At 41.6% G+C, this 17,995-nt stretch overlaps 1 protein-coding gene across 2 annotated transcripts in view; it reads right to left on the bottom strand.

The window, feature by feature from the left end:
* PXDN (peroxidasin) overlaps positions 1-17,995 on the bottom strand; it is a 169,864-nt gene that overhangs the window by 54,675 nt on the left and 97,194 nt on the right. For both annotated transcript variants that reach the window (XM_032791110.2, XM_032791111.2), the window contains 3 exons: positions 16,599-16,757; positions 11,417-11,529; positions 7,898-8,054 (listed from right to left, as the gene is read on the bottom strand). In XM_032791110.2, the coding sequence (XP_032647001.1) occupies positions 7,898-8,054; positions 11,417-11,529; positions 16,599-16,757 (429 nt within the window). The remainder of the gene's footprint in view (positions 1-7,897; positions 8,055-11,416; positions 11,530-16,598; positions 16,758-17,995) is intronic.

The following is a 17,995-nucleotide window of genomic DNA, read 5'->3' as shown; positions in this document are numbered from 1 at the left end:
TGTTTGTTCGTTAGATTGCTGATTGCACTTCCGCTTATCTCTCTTGCCTGAGCTTGATGTACATAGCCGGTCGATACGTGACCTCTATACCCATAGTTCGTTCGGGGATTTACGTTGCAATTCGCCCATTCTTTTGTCTCCCTTTCTTGTTACTTGCCGCATCCGAGCGCTGTTTGCCTTGGGTTGTCCTATTGCTCCTCTGTGTTTGAAAGGTGCCAGCCTTCGTATGTGTAATGCTTACTCGCTATCAACTTCGCTGTCCTTCGATGTTGTCTGAGCACTTCTGTTGTCACGTGTGATTTCTCCCTGCTTACTTCGCTCTTCCGCATCTGATTGTGGTGAAATGTGCCTTGTTGCTTACACGTTCTTGCCTGAAATTCGTATTGTCCTCGTGATTTTTCCGCCCTGTGAAATTATGTATCTGTACATGTAGTTGTCTCTGTCCTTGACATGCTGACTGTTATTATGTGTGATTAGTGTGTGTGGCCCTTTGTTCTCTTGCATCTTCCACTGTGCTGGGGGGCAATCTTGGTGCGACTGGTGGGGGCAGCTTGTCCTGCTGTTACTGATGATATCCCGTACGGTTGATTGCTACGCCTTCTGTCTGTTCCATCTCGTCTCAACTCATTGCTGCACTGTAGCCTATATTTTATGTTTCGCCCTGTCTTCGTCGTATTCTATTTGCTGGTGTCTCCTGCTTTGGAAATCCTTCGTCATATGCCTGCTGACGTCTGGAACAGTATTTACCTTCTCGTTTTTGACTTTTGGTCGGCTCCAGCATGGTCTGATTGGTGTCGTCCTAATGTTGAGTACTGCTACTAGACCCTTTCTCACTGTAGTCACTGATGTTTGATCTGATACGTATTTCATTGCGCTGGTTTGTGCTTGTTATGTTTTTTTACCAGGCTTTATTGCTGTTGCATGGTTTATCACTTAATCGTCGTGACCTGTGTTCATTCGCTTCTTTATTGTCTTGCCATTTCTGTTTGTTATACTAAATTCGTAATCCTGTTGTCCTGTTTTGTTTGCTCTGTTTCCATACGGCTTTTGTGGCCTTTCTGTACTAGCGGTGTTCTTTAATTTTATGTCTACTACAAGACTTTTCCTGTCCGCCTTACTGCTCATTTATTTGATAGATGCGTAGTATGATGCTTTTGTTCTGCTGCGCTCGGCCCCTGGATGAACTGATTGACCTGATGTCTGTCTGATTGTTTATCGCTCTGTGTTGTTGTGAACCTGTACCGTATCCAGTCCTTGTGATTATCTGGCTGAGGGGTTTAAGCCTATGCAGAAAGCAGCCGGGACAGTGCACTCACCTTGGTATAGTCGCCGCATCTTGCTGGCACTTGTGGGCAAGCTGCCTCCGAGTGACTTCCAGTAGTTGTCTTCCATCGTCCATTGCAGTTCTTGGAGGGAGAGTCCTTAGTGTCTTGTTGACTTTGATCTATTAGCGCTCAGACTTCACAGATCCACATGTGCCGGATTGAAATCGCTACGCTTCCGTAGTCAATCCAGCTGCTGCCTCAGATTGGTCTGTCTAGACCATTGAGTCTTGGGCGACCTGCCTATCTATGGCACACTGGTGTTGTCGAGGCCCTCTGCGTGTTGTTTCCAATGCCCTTCTGAGCGTGTGCTCACTTACTCGGCCCGCTGGCTGTAGACTTGGCGAGCTATGATGCCTCGACAGGAACTCTTCTATGTCTGTGGGCGAGCAGCGCTTATTGGCCCCCGGTAGTTTGGCGGTTCTCGTTTCCATTGCAGGGTTTTCAGAATCTGCACTTGTCCTTCTATGTTAGCCCTTTGGGTGGAGGCCTTGCTGCTAGCAGCTGCGTTCATCGTGTGCAGCTAGGGTTCTGGCACTGCTGTTAGTTTCTTTAATCGTAGGTGTGATCATGTTCTGGTCCAGGTGGCTTGGTCCGAGCTCTTCATCGTAATGTTCTTGACCCGCTGCTGGATGTTTCTACTGTGAGTGATGACTGGCTTTCTGTTTGGGAGCTGTTGCTGTGCTCTGTTCTCATGTCCTGCCGCCACTTCTGCACTGGTGTTATGAGTCTCTCTTTCTCCCATATGCTTCTTCAGTACGTGTTCAGGTTTCTGGCTGCAGTGGCTCTGCTTTGATTGCTGTGAGTTGCATGCAGTTGGGAGTACACCTTTAGTGGATGGTTCTTTGGAGAATCAGAGCATTTACTTTTTTGGCCTCTGCTTCTCTGTGTATCTCTTAGCCTCGTAGCCAGTTGCTTGAGCCTTTGCTTTAGCAGTCGTTAGGGCTTCAGATGGATCAGGGCCCATGTATTTTTTCTCAGTAGCCGAGTCTTATCCTTAATCTCTCACCCTTCTGTAGTTCCACAGCTGACTAAACTTCTCTCGAGTCGCCTTTGATCTTATCTGCAACTCATTTTCCGGGTGGGTCATACTGCTGTTCTTCTTGATCGTGTAGCCAAGCAATCTCCCGGTTACAGAGTCTGTAGCGTATTACCAGTTCCCTTGGTTTTGAGTTAGTTGGTATAGGGGATTTGTCATGAGGGCTCTGCTGGCATCGTCTAACATTACTATCTGATGGTACTTTCGCCACTGATCTTTGGTATCGGTCTCGATATTGACTGTAGCTAGTATTTCATGATCTTATGCCTCATACAGACTGCTGTGCTGCCGCAATGGAGGGGGTGGCAGTTGAAGTTTCAGCTTTCAGTGTGGGCTCTACACATCCACTTGTCTCTTCCAGTCTTTTGAATCTGGGGTAGATGTGAGGTTGTATCACGCGTGAGCGGGCAGCTTCCTCTTTAACTATGTGAAGTGTTGGGTAACTAGCTTTTCTCAGTAGTTTGATGTAGCTTTTAGTCCTCATACCCTCATACGTTCATATTCCCCTTCCAGTAGGTTCATGTGTAATACATTCCCATCAAATTTCCATTTCTCTTTCCCGTCCATGATGGTTTGTGTCCAGTAACCCATTTATGCAGATTGTCCTGCTCCTCGGCAACCTGCGCGCACCTTCGTTACTCCGGGCGAACGCGACGCCGGCATGACTGCTCCTAGTCGTGTTCACTCTCATAGTGGGTGACAGGTGAAGCAATAAGGGTCTTGCCCAAGGACCCTACTGGAAAGTTTGGTACAACCCCGGATAAACCCGCTCTCGTGATCAAAGGGCGGTCTCCGTACACGGTGCCACTTCCTTAACACACTCGCTATCACAAATCTTAATATGTAGTAGTTGGTTATTGTATATTACACAGTATTGGGTGCCATTCTACTTAGATAATTAGTTATGAGAAAGGAAAAATATTGTAACACTATCTGTGTCGTAAAATTTTCCATGAAAAAACCAGTTACAACATAAGAGAGCTTTGGGATATTAATTAATCATGGAAGATGTACAACATGAAATTTGGTGAGTCTCTCAAGCCAGCCTATTATTTTATTATAACTTTTTACTAATCTGTGGTTTTACACTGCTTACAAAACGCGAATAAGGACAACAAAAAGGTATGGGCCCAACTGCGGTCGAACCAAATGTCACCAGCCCAGTACCTCGCTACGAACAGTGGCCCATGCCAGGTGCCCCAGAGGAGTGAAACTAACAGGTAATGATCAGTGATCTCTCTCCTGCCATCACTCCACCCTTGACAAACAGAGGCTAGGGGGACACCATTCCTTACCCATCCTGGCTAATAGCCATTAATGGATTAACCTCCATGATCTATCCAGTTCTTCTCTTAAACCCTGTTACAGTCCTAGCCTTCACACCTCCTCGGGCAAGAGTTCCACAGGTTTGACTGTGCGCTGTGTGTGAAGAGAACTCCTATTTATTTGTTTAAACCTGCTGTCCATTCATTTCATTTGGTGGCCCTAGTTCTTTATTTATGGAACGTAAAATAACTTTCTTACACTTTCTCCACACCACTCATGTTTTATATACCTCTATATATCCCCCCCTATCTCCTCTTTCCAAGCTGAAAGTCCTAGCTTCTTTAATCTCTCCTCATATGGGACCTGATCCAACGCCTATCATTTGAGTTGCCTTTCTCTGAACCTTTCTATGCCAGTTAATATCCTTTTTTTAGATGAAGAGACCCATTGAATGCAGTATTGAGTTGTGGGCGTACCATGGATTTATATAGGGCAATAAGATGTTCTCCGTCTTATTCTCTATCCCCTTTCTAATGATACCTAAAATCCTGTTTGCTTTTTTGACTGCCTGCTGCACACTGCATGGACATCTTCAGAGAACTATCCATAATGACTCCAAGATCTCTTTCCTGATTAGTTACAGTAAATTAGCCCCCATCATATTGTGTGTATAGTTGGGGTTATTTTTTCCAATGTGCATTACTTTACATTTATCCACATTAAATTTCATTTGTCATTTTGTTGTGTAATCACTTAGTTTTGTGAGCTCTTTTTGAAGTTCTTCACAGTTAGTCTGCTTTGGTCTTAACTATCCTGCGCAGTTCAGTATCGTCTGCAAACTTTGCCACCTCACTTTTTACCCCTTTCTCCAGATCATTTATGAATAAGTTGAATAGGATTGGTCCTTGGATTGACCCTTGGGGAACATCACTAGTTACCCCTCTCCATTCTGAAAATTTACCATTTATTCTTACCCTTTATTTCCTGTCTTTTAATCAGTTCTCAGTCCATGAAAGGACCTTCCCTTTTATCCCATGACAACTTAATTTACATTAGAGCCTTTGGTGAGAGACCTTATCAAAGGCTTTGTGGAAATCTAAGTACACTATGTCCACTGGATCCCCCTTGTCCACATGTTTGTTGACCCTTCAAAGAACTCTAATAGATTAATAAGATATGATTTCCCTTTAAAGAGACCATGTTGACTTTTGCCCAACAATTTATGTTCTTCTATGTGTCTGACAATTTTATTCTTTATTATTGTTTCAATTAATTTGCCCAGTACTGATGTTAGACTTACCAGTCTGTAGCTGCCGGGATCACCTCTAGAGCCCTTTTTAAATATTGGCGTTACATTAGCTATCTTCCAGTCATTGGGTACAAAAGCTGATTTAAAGGACAGGTTACAAACCATAGTTAATAGTTCCGCAATTTCACATTTGAGTTCTTTCAGAACTCTTGGATGAATGCCATCTGGTCCCAGTGACTTGTTACTGTTAAGTTTATCAATTAATTCCAAAACCTCCTCTAATGACACATCAATCTGTGACAATTCCTCAGATTTGGGAATCTCCCTAACATTTTCAACCATGAAGACTGAAGAAAAGAATTAATTTAGTTTCTCCGCATTGACTTTATTGTCTTTAAGTGGTCCTCTTTTATCTGGATTGTCCAGGGGCCCCACTAGTTGTTTAGCAGGATTTCTGCTTCTGATGTTCTTAAAAAACATTTTGTTATTACCTTTTGAGTTTTTGGCTAGCTGTTCTTCAGACTCCTTTTTGGCTTTTCTTATTACATTTTTACACTTACTTTAGCAGTGTTTATGCTTCTTTCTATTTACCTCACTAGGATCTGACTTCCACTTTTTAAAAGATGCCTTTTTAGCTGTCAGTTTCTTTTACATGGTTAAGCTATGGTGGCTCTTTTTTAGTTCTTTTACTGTGTTTTTTAGTTTGGAGTATACATTTAAGTTGGGCCTCTATTATTGTGTTGTCATAAATATAAACAGAAGGGTAACAATCTTCCTGTATACAGTACTATAAAATCCCTCCTGGCCAGAGCCATGAAATCCTTTTATCTGTAAAAGGTTAAGCAGCTCAGGTAACCTAGCTGGCACCTGACCAAAGGGACCAATAAGGGGACAAGATTCCCCTTTCAAATTGGGGAAGGAGAGGAGAGGCTTTGTTTTGTCTGTTCTTTGTCTGTCTGTTCTGTATGCTTGCCAGAGACGGATTAAGAAAGCAAACAATCCAACTCCATTAGGATTAGTAAGTACTAGCAAGGCGATGCGTTAGCTTACTTTTATTTTGGCTTGTGATTTTCTCTGTGCTGAGAGGGAGGTGTATTCCTGGTTTTCTTTTTGTAACTTTAAAGTTTTATCCAGAGGGAAATCTTCTGTGTTTTGAATCTGACTGCCCTGTGAGATTATCTTCCATTCTAATTTTACAGAGGTGCTTCTTTTAACTTTTTTCTTCCTAATAAAGTTCTGTTTTGTTTGTTTTTTAAATCTGATTGGTTTTTTTTAATGGTCTAAAAAACCCCAAGGTTGGTTTGTGCTCATCTTGTTTATTCTCAAGCCTCCCAAGGATAGGGGGTGTAGAGTTTGGGGGAATATTAGGGGAAAGGAGGAATTCCATGTGATCCTTTCCCTGAGTTTCGTCTACTCACTTGGTGGTGGCAGTGTTACCTAATCCAAGGTACAAGGGAGAATTTGTGCCTTGGGGAGTTTTTAACCTAAACTGGTAGAAATAAGCTTAGGGGGTCTTTCTTGCGGGTCCCCACATCTGTACCTTAGCTTTGAAAAGTGTACATGCAGCTTGAAGGGATTTCACTCTAGTCACGTACCTTTTAATTTCTGTTTAACAAACCTCCTCATTTTTGCATAGTTCCCTTTTCTGAAATTAAATGCAACAGTGTTGGGCTGCTGAGGTGTTCTTCCCACCACATGAATGTTAAATGGTATTATATCATGGTCACTATTTCCAACCGGTCCTGTTATAGTTACCTCTTGGACCAGATTCTGTGCTGCACTCAGGACTAAATCGAGAATTGCCTCTCCCCTTGTGGGTTCCTGTACCAGCTACTCCAAGAAGCAGTCATTTAAAGTATCAAGAAATTTTGTCTCTGCATTTTGTCCTGAGGTGACATATATCCAGTCAATATGGGGATAACTGAAATCCCCCACTATTATTGAGTTCTCTATTTTGATAGCCTCTCTAATTTCCCTTGGCATTTCCTCATCACTATCACTGTCCTGGTCAGATGGTCGATAATAGATCCCTAATGTTACATTCTTATTAAGAGCATGGAATAACTATCCATAGAAATTCTATGGAACATGTGGATTCATTTAAGATTTGTATTTCATTTGATTCTACATTTTCTTTCACGTATAGTGCCACTCCTCACCCCCAGCACAACCTGTTCTGTCCGTCTGATCTATTGTGTACCCCAGAATGATTGTGTCCCATTGATTGTCCTCACTCCACCAGGTTTCTGTGATGCCTATTATATCAATATCCTCCTTTAACATGAGGCACTCTAGTTCACCCATATTATTTAGACTTCTAGTATTTGTGTACAAGTGCTTTAAAATCTCATCCCTGTTTATTTGTCTGCCCTTTTCTGATGTGTCAGATTCTTTTTTATTGAATGTTTCTTCTCTGATCTGGCCCATACTTTATCCGCTTCCATCCCCTCCTCCTGACTAAAACCTAGAGAATCTGTCAATAGACTCTCTTCTAATGAAAGTCTCTGTCCGATCCATTTGTTCCTCTGCAGCAATCGGCTTCTCCCCATCTCTTAATTTAAAAACTGATCTGCAACCTTTTTACCTTTAAAAATGCCAGTGGATTTATTGTCAAGTCTTTCCCAAAAGTCAGTTTGTGCATGGGACTAGCAAGTTCAGATAGAGCCAAAAAATATCTCAAGATGAAACTAGTGTGGCCTCCTTGGCCCAAAGCATTCTTTTGGACTTCAGTCATGAACATGCTCCAAGCATGCTAGGCTATGAGTCAAATACATGCTTGAATATTAGAGATTTTGGCTGACTTATTCCCCAAGGGCCATATTTTGAATCTCTTACTCACACTGGTGAGCCATTATTCACCTGAGTAGTCTCACTAAAATCAACACAATCACCTAGGTGAGGAAGGAGTTCACAAGCTGGCCTTTGGTGTTGAAACTGCATTTTTATGCCCTTAAGTTTAAACAGTATAAATTATATGACCTAACTCATATCTTGCTACCCATTATAATTTATAAATCTTACCATTAACACTCAGAACCATGCTAACTGAGGAGTATCCAATAGTATTCCGGGCAACACATTCATATCGACCTTCATCAGCTGTTCCAACATCACGAATGGTAAGAAATCCCTCTGGACTAACATGAAACTTTCCACTTTCTGTTACCTGAACTCCATCCTGCAGCAAAGCACAATGCTCGGTTATTCTGAATGTATCATCTTTGGCAATTTTATTAGCATTTTAAATTGGTTTTAGATTTTAATTTTTTTTTCTTATAGCAGTGTGAGCTTGTTCTGAGAACAGTAATAGATTATCTTTATTTCAGACCAATTTTATATGCCACGTCAATCATTTAAATTAACCCAATAGAAATTCATTAATAAATCTCAGAGAAACTTTTTTTTATATAGTTTAGATAACAAAATTTACCAAGAAAAAGCAGCATAACTCACAGTACTGCACAGTTCTACTGAGACAGGATGGTTTGCATGCAGAACAGTATACGGAATGTATTTATTATGTCTAGGAACTTAAAAAAGCAATATAAAATATCCTCACAGTTGTGTGCCCTTTTTATATAAAATGCAGGCCCAACAAATACTAAAACAAGACCCTGGGGGGTCATATACTGTAGGGCAGGGGTCGGCAATCTTTCAGCAGTGGTGTGCTGAGTCTTCATTTATTCACTCTAATTTAAGGTTTTGCGTGCCAGTAATACATTTTAATGTTTTTAGGTCTCTTTCTATAAGTCTATAATATATAACTAAACTATTGTTGTAGGTAAAGTAAATAAGGTTTTTAAAATGTTTAAGAAGCTTCATTTAAAATTAAATTAAAAAGCAGAGGCCCCTGGACAGGACTTGGGCAGTGTGAGTGCCACTGAAAATCAGCTCGTGTGCCACCTTCGGCACGCGTGCCATAGGTTGCCTACCCCCGCTGTAAGGAACGGATTGAATTCACTTGAATACAAATTCTCATTCATATTCACTTGAATACAACCTCCTGTAACTGAATGCTTTGGCAAAATGCTAATTATCCTCAGAGGAGGGAGAACAGAAACACTGCCATTCAGACTCCTTTCCTCCCTCTAATACTGGCAAAAGAGGAAATCTTAGTCCTCACTCATGACAGAGGTACCCAGTAGCCCCTCTGCTGGCACTCAGCCCTGCAGCCTGATCTGAGTACCCCACCCATTCCACAGGGAAGGAGAGGAATATTGCCAATAATTCAGCAGGAAGGTGGAGTTCAGTACCCTCTCCGCAAGGCTATAGCGCTGAACACATTTCCCTGTGTTCTGTGCCTTCTCAGTATGTTATTGTTGCCTCTCAGCTAAGCAGTGGTTGACCTTAGGGCCTTGCTGCAGGTCAGTTTAGATTATTGGAGAGAAACTGATGTCAAGTGCACTATCATTTGTTTATTTCCACTATGTACTGTTCTCATCTGCACTGTGTACGCAAGTTCTGTTATTTTTCAACCACAACAGACTCCAGAGATGCCTACACATATTTGAAACTCCAGCTTAGTCATGCTGAATAGTCACCAAGAACAGCTGCCTTCATCTCTGTCCCACAAGGTTACCCATCATCCTCCCAAAAGCCAAGGGACTATCTGCTGGAAAGTCAGTGGAGCCGATACACAGCATCTTTCGCCTAGGCAGCTCTGTGCTTGCAGAATGAGTGGGGGCAGTGGCATGTAACCAAATGTGTCCCCTATGCTTCACCTCCCCCTAAAATGTGCCCATGGTCCCCCCAATAACCCCTCCCAGTGTGGCTTCCCTTTGCTTCCCTGCTGTTTTCTGTAGGGCAACACAGAAAATCTGGGGGCAGAGGGGAAGGAGAGGAGGTGCGTGCCATTTTCTGCACATGCTGTATACTTTATTGTAGTCACTAAATTTCAGAAATCTCAGTGGTCATTGTAGATTAGCTCCAGGGTTTTCAATCCAGTGTACTCATGGAAGACTCAGATTGCAGTTGAGTGTGAATACAGCAACAACGGCAGGATTCAGCAAAGGTTGGTTTTTTTTAATAAAGTAAAGGCTACTGGGCTTCTCAACCACCACACAGGGGTAAGGAGCAAGGCATAGTGGTGATGGGGGCTCCCTTGCTTTTGCCAAAATGAGATGGAACAGCAGATATTGTTTCCTGCAGGACATACAACGAACATTAAGCTAAAATTGTAAATCAAATTTTGAATAATTGATTTTTATTTAAAAATGTATGGAAGTGCTTACTACAAGAGATCAAGAGAAAAAAATACAAAACAAAATAATTAAAAAATTAGAAGCCAACCAACCTAGATACACAATCATCACATGAAAGATAGGTGGCAAAAGGCAAACTCGTTAACCATCAGGTAAGTCAACTACCAAAAGAAATCAATTAATCATTGATAGAAAGAATGAGAATAAAACAAGGTTAGCAGATGCAACTAAAAAATAAAAAACAGAACCACACAACCCCAAGAAAGGAAGGAGGCCAAAGAACTGTGGAGAATAAGGCCATCAAAGTGCAGTGAGTCCTAATTGAAAGTGATATTCATCTAATGCACATGTTATGTATCTGCAGTCATTTACAAAAACCATGCTTTTGAAAGTTGGGGCATATGGGGAGACTTGTTATGCAACAATTAAAGCAGTATTATAGTGGTATGAGAATCAAGGAAATTCAAGATTCATATTGGCACTTTATTCTTAACTTACGTAATTGGACACTAGTACAGCGTAACATGCTATACATGATCACCCACTGTTGTCAGATTCCTGCAATGGTTAAGACTACAGTGGAAATCAAAGACTGAGTGGGAGGACTGCCTGTCTTTTCTTGCTTTCATTAGTTTAAGTTAATATCATCTCTGTGTGAGATTTCTTCATTATGATGTTTTCATTTACAGAAAATATTTTTAAAGATATTTGTCAAAGAAGCACAGACAGAAAGGTACATTTCAACTACTTCACCAAGAGCCACCAATCACTCTCTTGGTTGAAGTTATAGTACGGTCCAGGGCCTCCACAATGCTAGCAAAATGTCTGCAAGCAGTCCTTATCCTATTCTTGATATAGACTTCTAATTTTCAGAGCTGCACAATACTGAAATAGAAAAGCCTTTGTAATACCTTTTGAACATCCTTTTTCAAACCTGGGATGTGAATTTTAGGCACAACTCCTGTATTAGAGGTGCTCCATGGGCCTGATCTATTCCTAAAACTTAGATCAACCTAGGTACATCGCTCAGGGATGTGAAAAATTTCACACCCTATGCAATGTACTTAGGTCATCCTACCCATCATTGTAGATGCAGCTGATTACACTACAGTACTTCAGTGGCAACAGTTGTGCCATGCAGCATAGACAAACTCTCAGGTAAAGTACCTACACTCTGAACACCCTTGGCAGCACAGATGCCTGAGCTGCTGACGTCATTTGATGTTAGACACAGAACAAGCAACGATCAGCCACAGCACACCTAATAAAGCCTGATTTAACTGTGGTGAAATCTGAAAAAGTCACTGCATTCTAAAGCAATCTAACAAAGATTTATTACCTTATTCCATGTTATTACTGGCTCAGGCTCTCCTTGAGAACTGCATGGAATCTGAACGTTTGTGCCAACTTCTACTGTCATATCACTCGGAACGTTAGCAAACACAGGGGTAACTAAAACGATGTTACATGGACACAATAAAAAAATGTGGAAGTATTTTAAGTTTATACAATAAAGAAAATTACAACGGCATAGCTCAAAATCACATACAACAACTTAGCTGAACGAATGCAATAAGAGCAGCATATACAACAGTCGAGTCTTTATGATGGCACTAAAAACAGGAAAACTTTTTCAAATAAACTACTCAACCTATTATTTGCACACAAAAAGTTCAGAATAAGGATTGTAGGTGGGGCTCATACACCACCTATTTCCCCAACACTTTCCATTATAAGAACCTCTTTTCAGTTGCTTGTTCCTTTGCCAAACTTTAACCACTGGGCTGAAATCTTCCATTTTCGTCAGGCTGAATTTTTGTTTAGAAAATGTTAGGCAGAATAGTGCAGCCACTTCCAAGCATGAAGCTATGTAAAAATATGTTGTTTTGCCTATGTTAAAATGCTTACTGTCCCTGGAGATCTTTTTTTAATAGTTCTAGTGCCATGCTTTGGAGCAGGGACTTGAAATCTGACAGGGATATGTATGCCCTTTCTGTGAGGGATGTGCTTTTCCTCGCCAATCTGACCAAATTTTTTAAAATTGGAAGACTTTTATTTGAAATTTTGCAGTTCACAAATGCTCTGTTAAAACAACTTAGATTTTAGCAGCTAAATTCCCCCAAAGATTCAATGCACGTTGGGCATGTTCCAGCCAAGATGTGAGCAGGACTTACCCTGTGATTGCAGCTATGGGCTGCTACAGGCCATGCTGGGTCCAGGCACAGGAACGGAGAATTGGGAGACACTCCCCTGTGCTTTCAATAGGCCCTCTGCTAGGCCTAGGAAGTATGGAGGAAAAAACTGAGTGATTTGAATACACATGGGACAAGAGCTGGACCTGTGTGGGCAATAGGGGAGTAGACTGGAATAAAGAACCAGGCGGTGAGAGACTGATTGAAGATTGGCAGAGGGCTGAGAAGGAAATTGGACTGATGGGGGAAACTTGGTCAAGCTAGTCAAAGAGACTTGGTCCAGGTATCAGGGAGGTGAGGGGGTCTGGGACTAGCTGGACAAGAAGACTAGAAGCCAAGTGGGAAGGGGCTGGAACCAAGTATATGGATGGAAGACTGACAACAGATGAGGAGCTGCAATGGGGATTGAGAAAAAGGATGGTCTGAGCAAGGACCAATGGGATGGGGGAAAGAAGGGAAGGGTAGACAAATCCGATGAGAAGCAAGGTGGGACTGGCTGGACAAAGAGACTGGGACAAGCAGCTGGTGGCAGTGAAGTGGGGACACTGAGATTGGACGAGGAGCACAGGAAGGGAGGTTGGGACAGGAAGCTAGTGGGGACGAGGAAGATGGATTCAGGGGGGAGGGGGGAGAAGAGACATCAGATGAGGAGCCAAGGGTGGGAGAGACTGCGACTGGCTGGGACATGCAGCTAGGCCACAGGGGGAGAGACTGCGAGTGAGAACATGGAGGTCGTCCAAAGCGGTGAGAGTAGGACTTGCTGGGCTATAAGACTGGGCCTGGGATGAGAAGCCTGAAGAGTGGAGACTGGGACTGGCTAAGTGAGGAGAATGGGACTGGGATGAGAAATCAGGAGAGAGACAGGATTGGGACAGGTTGGAGGGGACAGAGCACAAAAGGTCGTGGCTGGAGGAAATGGGCAGAGGAGTCTGTGCTGTACTATCCAGACACTGAAATGTCAAAAGTGCTGAGCAATCGAGAAAATGGGAGCTGTGCTTTTGACATATAAAGTGGTATGTAATGCTAAGTAAAATATCAGGTTCCAGGTGTCTCAAACTGGCACCCAGAACTAATGGATATGTTTGACCTACATCTCTGTGTGCCCCTGTTCCCCACGTGCAAAACAGGGATCATATTACTCCCTCATCTCACAGAGATGCTGCAAAAATAAATTCATTAATATTTGTGAAGCTCTCAGATACTATAATGATGAGCACCACAGAACAGCTCAGGTAAAAAGGAGTAATTCTGTCTGCAGAACAGGGTATAAATAGCATACCACAATTAAGGCATGGGACAACATATTGAACAATGAGGCAAAAACAAAATTTTGAGTAACTTCTCATTAAGTGAGCACCATCCATTCTGTTGCACAGGCAACTTTTTTGTGGCACTTTCTAACTTATGTGATTGACTTTGCAACCTAAATAATATTCTTTTAACATAGTTTCTTGAATGTAATATCTTGTACAAATTCAGCAACATTTAGATTTAACTTTAATTAATGAGTTCAGTCAATGAACATAATTTTTTAGTCCTGCAGCTTCTGTCCTTGTCCACTCTAGATTCCTCACTGAGATCAGTATTGTTTTTTTTAGATGAAGTCAATGGGTATTTTTCCTGAGCAATGACTGAACTCAATGAGATTAAACATGTAATTTGAAAGCATTTGCAGTTAATAATATTACTTGAAACACCGATATGTCAACACAGAGGATCAAGTACAAAACACAGACTAAAATGTTCCCACTTAATCCTTAGAAGCAGATTATGAAAAAAGAAAAAAAACTGGGAAATGGACAACATTTTTCATGTTGTTTGATTTTCTGTTTCAGGAATGACACTGAATACTATGGGAAGGCCATCTTTCCTTTGCTCTGGAAACAAAATTTGGGGCTCTGGCCACCATGAAAAAAATATAGCCTAATTAGTTACACATGTACAGCAGTCTTATGGGAAACACATGCAGAAGAAAGGCAAAATTTTCACAACACAAAAATACCCCACAAAATCTGAGAAAACAGCTATCCAAAGAGTAAACCTCCCTCCACAAAAAAAAAAAAAAAAAAATCAGAAAAATGTCTCAAAGACAGCAGCATTTTTCTCAGACAAAAGTACTCTGACATAAATACTGGTCAGCTTCTGACCTTTTCATTTATTAAGCAAACAGTAAGGAAAACCGGAAGCTAAAAATACACGTCGTCAGAATTTATGAAGTAGGAATCCAGAATGAGCACCAAAGTTTCCAGCTGACAAAAAAAAATTCCTATTCTGCTAGGCTCTGAGCCAACAAAGCACATAAACACGTGCATAACTAAAAGCATGTGAGCTTTCCTGTTGATTTCAGTCAAGATGACAGTTCTATTGAGCTAGATGTCGAACAAACAGAGACAACTGAGTTCCTTATCTCTGCTACCCATTGAATTATGGGACTACTCACATGCCCATAGTTAAGCATGTATTTAAGGGATATGCTGGACAAGGTTCTAAGCTAAAACAATGAGGAGTCCGGTGGCACCTTAAAAACTAAGATTTATTTGGGCATAAGCTTTCATGGGTAAAAAAAACACTTCTTCAGATGCATGGAGTGAAAATTACAGATGCAGGCATAAATATACTGACACGTGAAGAGAAGGGAGTTACCTTACAAGTGGAGAACCAGTGCTGACAGAACCCCACAGTATGCCAACATTTTTATGGCTGACTTAGGACAATACTTCCTCAGCTCTCGTCCTCTAGAGCCCCTCCTCTAGCTGTGTTACACTGATGATATCTTTATCATATGAACCCATGGGAAGGAGGCTCTTGAAGAATTCCACCTGGATTTCAACAATTTCCACCCCACCATCAACCTCAGCCTGGACCAGTCCACACAAGAGATCCACTTCTTGGACACCGCAGTGTAAATAAGTGATGGTCACATAAGCACCACCCTATACTGGAAACCTACTGACCACTATACTTACCTGCATGCCTCCAGCTTTCATCCAGGACACATCACACGATCCCCTGTTTACAGCCAAGCTCTAAAATGCAACCTAATTTGCTCCAATCCCTTGAGACAGAGACAAACACCTAAATGATCTTTAGCAAGCATTTTTAAAACTATAATACCCACCTGGGGAAGTGAGGAAGGAGATTGACAGAGAGAGAGATGGGTACCTAGAAGTCACCCAAAATGCTGTCCTTCAGGACAAGCCCAACAAGAAAAACAACAGAAAACCACTGGCCATCACATACAGCCCTCAGCTAAAACCTCTCCAGCACATCATCAAGGATCTACAACCTATCCTGGAAAACAATCCCTCACTTCCACAGACTTTGGGAGGCAGGCTGGTCCTCACTTACAGACAGCCCCCAAACCTGAAGCAAATACTCACCAGCAACCACACACCACACCACAGAAATACTAACCCAGGAACCAGTCCCTGCAACAAACCGTGCTGCCTACTCTATCCCCATATCTACTCTAGCAACACCATCAGAAGACCCAACTGCATGAGTCACACCATTAGGGGCTCATTCACCTCCACATCTACTAATGTGCTATATGCCATCATGTGTCAGCAATGCCCCTCTGCCATGTAATTTAGCGAAACCAAACAGTCTCTACATAAAAGAATAAATGGACACAAATCCCATGTCAAAAATTATAACATTCAAAAACCTGTAGGAGAGCACTTCAACCTCCCTGGACATTCTATAAGAGATTTAAAAGTAGGTTCCCTTCAACAAAAAAACTTCAGAAACGAAGAGAAACTGCAGAGTTACAATTCATTTGCAAACTTAACACCATTAATTTGGGCTTGAATAGAGACTGGAAGTGGCTGGTTCACTACAAAAGCAATTTTCCTCCTCACCAATTATTGGGAGTGGACCACGTGCACCTTGATTGAAGTGGCCCTGTCAACACTGGTTCTCCACTTGTAAGGTAACTCTCTTCTCTTCATGTGTCAGTATATTTATTCCTGCATCTGTAATGTTTAATCCACGCATCTGAAGAAGTGGGTTTTTTACCCACAAAAGTTTATACCCAAATAAATGTTAGTCTTTAAGGTGCCACGGCCTCCCCCTTGTTTTTGTGGACACAGACTAACATGTCTACTACTCTGATACACATAAATATTAACTCCAACGTTCAAACATGGTTTAGAAGAGGAAAACAACAAGTCAAGCCCTCCATTGAGTACTTTAACATAAGTCTAAAATCCATACTTATAAAGGTGTTTAATCGGCTAACTCCCCTTGATACTCCCTCAATACCTGTTAAAATCTGGCCCTAAATGTACTTTTTCTGAACAGATGCATATATGGATATAGTGAACATACCTCTAGGTTGTACTGTTAACTGTACAGCTGTTCTTTGGGATCCTACAATGTTGACGGCTTGACATTCATATTGGCCTTGGTCGTGTAGAGCAACCCTGGAAATCCGCAGTGTTCCAGATGATAGTACTAGATGTCTTCTATCTACAGAGAGTTGGCTCCCTGAAACACAGCATTTGTTATTTACTAATTACAGCCATGTAAAATAAAATACTATCTATATTTCAGAGACAACCCAGAGCCATTAAGTATTTGATAAAGTCTACACAATTTTTTAAATAAAAAAGTAGAGGTTTCACAAAACAAATTATTTAGAAAAAATGTTTTGAAACTACTACCTACTCTCCAGAACACACACTGTGGTATGGTCTACAGTACGAAATTAGGTCGGTACAACTACATCGCTCAGGGGTGTAAAAAACCCACAACCCTGAACAATGAGGTAAAGTTGATCTAATCCCTGGTATAGACAGTGTAAGGTCAATTGAAGAATTCGTCCATCAACCTAACTACCACCTCTCAGAGAGGTGGAGTACCTAAGCTGATGGGAGAACCTCTATCACATCTATTTTTTACTGCAGAAAACAGAGGAAAGCATGATATTCACACCCAAGAAGCATCAAGTCAACAAATCACTATAGGAAGTATGCAAATAGAGAGCAATGTTACTTTCATGTCATCACGTAGGAAGAAAATTCACCATTCATCTATTTTCTCCATCTCATCCACCTAACTATCAGAAAAAAAAAAAGCGTACAGCCCTGCAGAACCAGATATACCAATGTAAAAGGAATTAAACAAAATGCACAAAAATAATGCTGAGTGCTAGTCTTGTCCACCCACCCCTGCTTCCTTTTCACCATACTCTATTTTTCTTCATCGGTGGCCACTGTACATAACATTTGTTTGGAGCCACCTCAAAAAGTGGAGGAGAGGGAGGGAAAATCCATAGACACTGTCAGTGCCTCAATGATCAAGTTCTTACCAGAACTCTGCTTTATCTACCACCACTTGCAACCTCCTGTGAGTTGCTTTTCCTGCTATAACCTCACCCTATCACTATGCTGGCACATGTTGTAGGTTGGGGTAGGCAACCTATGGCACACATGCCAAAGGCGGCACGTGAGCTGATTTTCGGTGGCACTCACACTGCTCAGGTCCTGGCCACTGGTCCGGGGGGGCTCTGCATTTTAATTTAATTTTAAATGAAGCTTCTCAAACATTTTAAAAACCTTGTTTACTTTACATACAACAATAGTTTAGTTATATAATATAGACTTATAGAAAGAGACCTTCTAAAAATGTTAAAATGTATTACTGGCACATGAAACCTTAAATTAGAGTGAATAAAGGAAGACTCGGCACACCACTTCTGAAAGGTTGCCGACTCCTGTAGTAGA

The sequence above is a fragment of the Chelonoidis abingdonii genome, chromosome 3 (assembly GCF_003597395.2).
Source record: "Chelonoidis abingdonii isolate Lonesome George chromosome 3, CheloAbing_2.0, whole genome shotgun sequence".
NCBI classification, from domain to species: Eukaryota; Metazoa; Chordata; order Testudines; family Testudinidae; genus Chelonoidis; species Chelonoidis abingdonii.
This window is presented reverse-complemented; position numbering and strand designations above follow the sequence as displayed.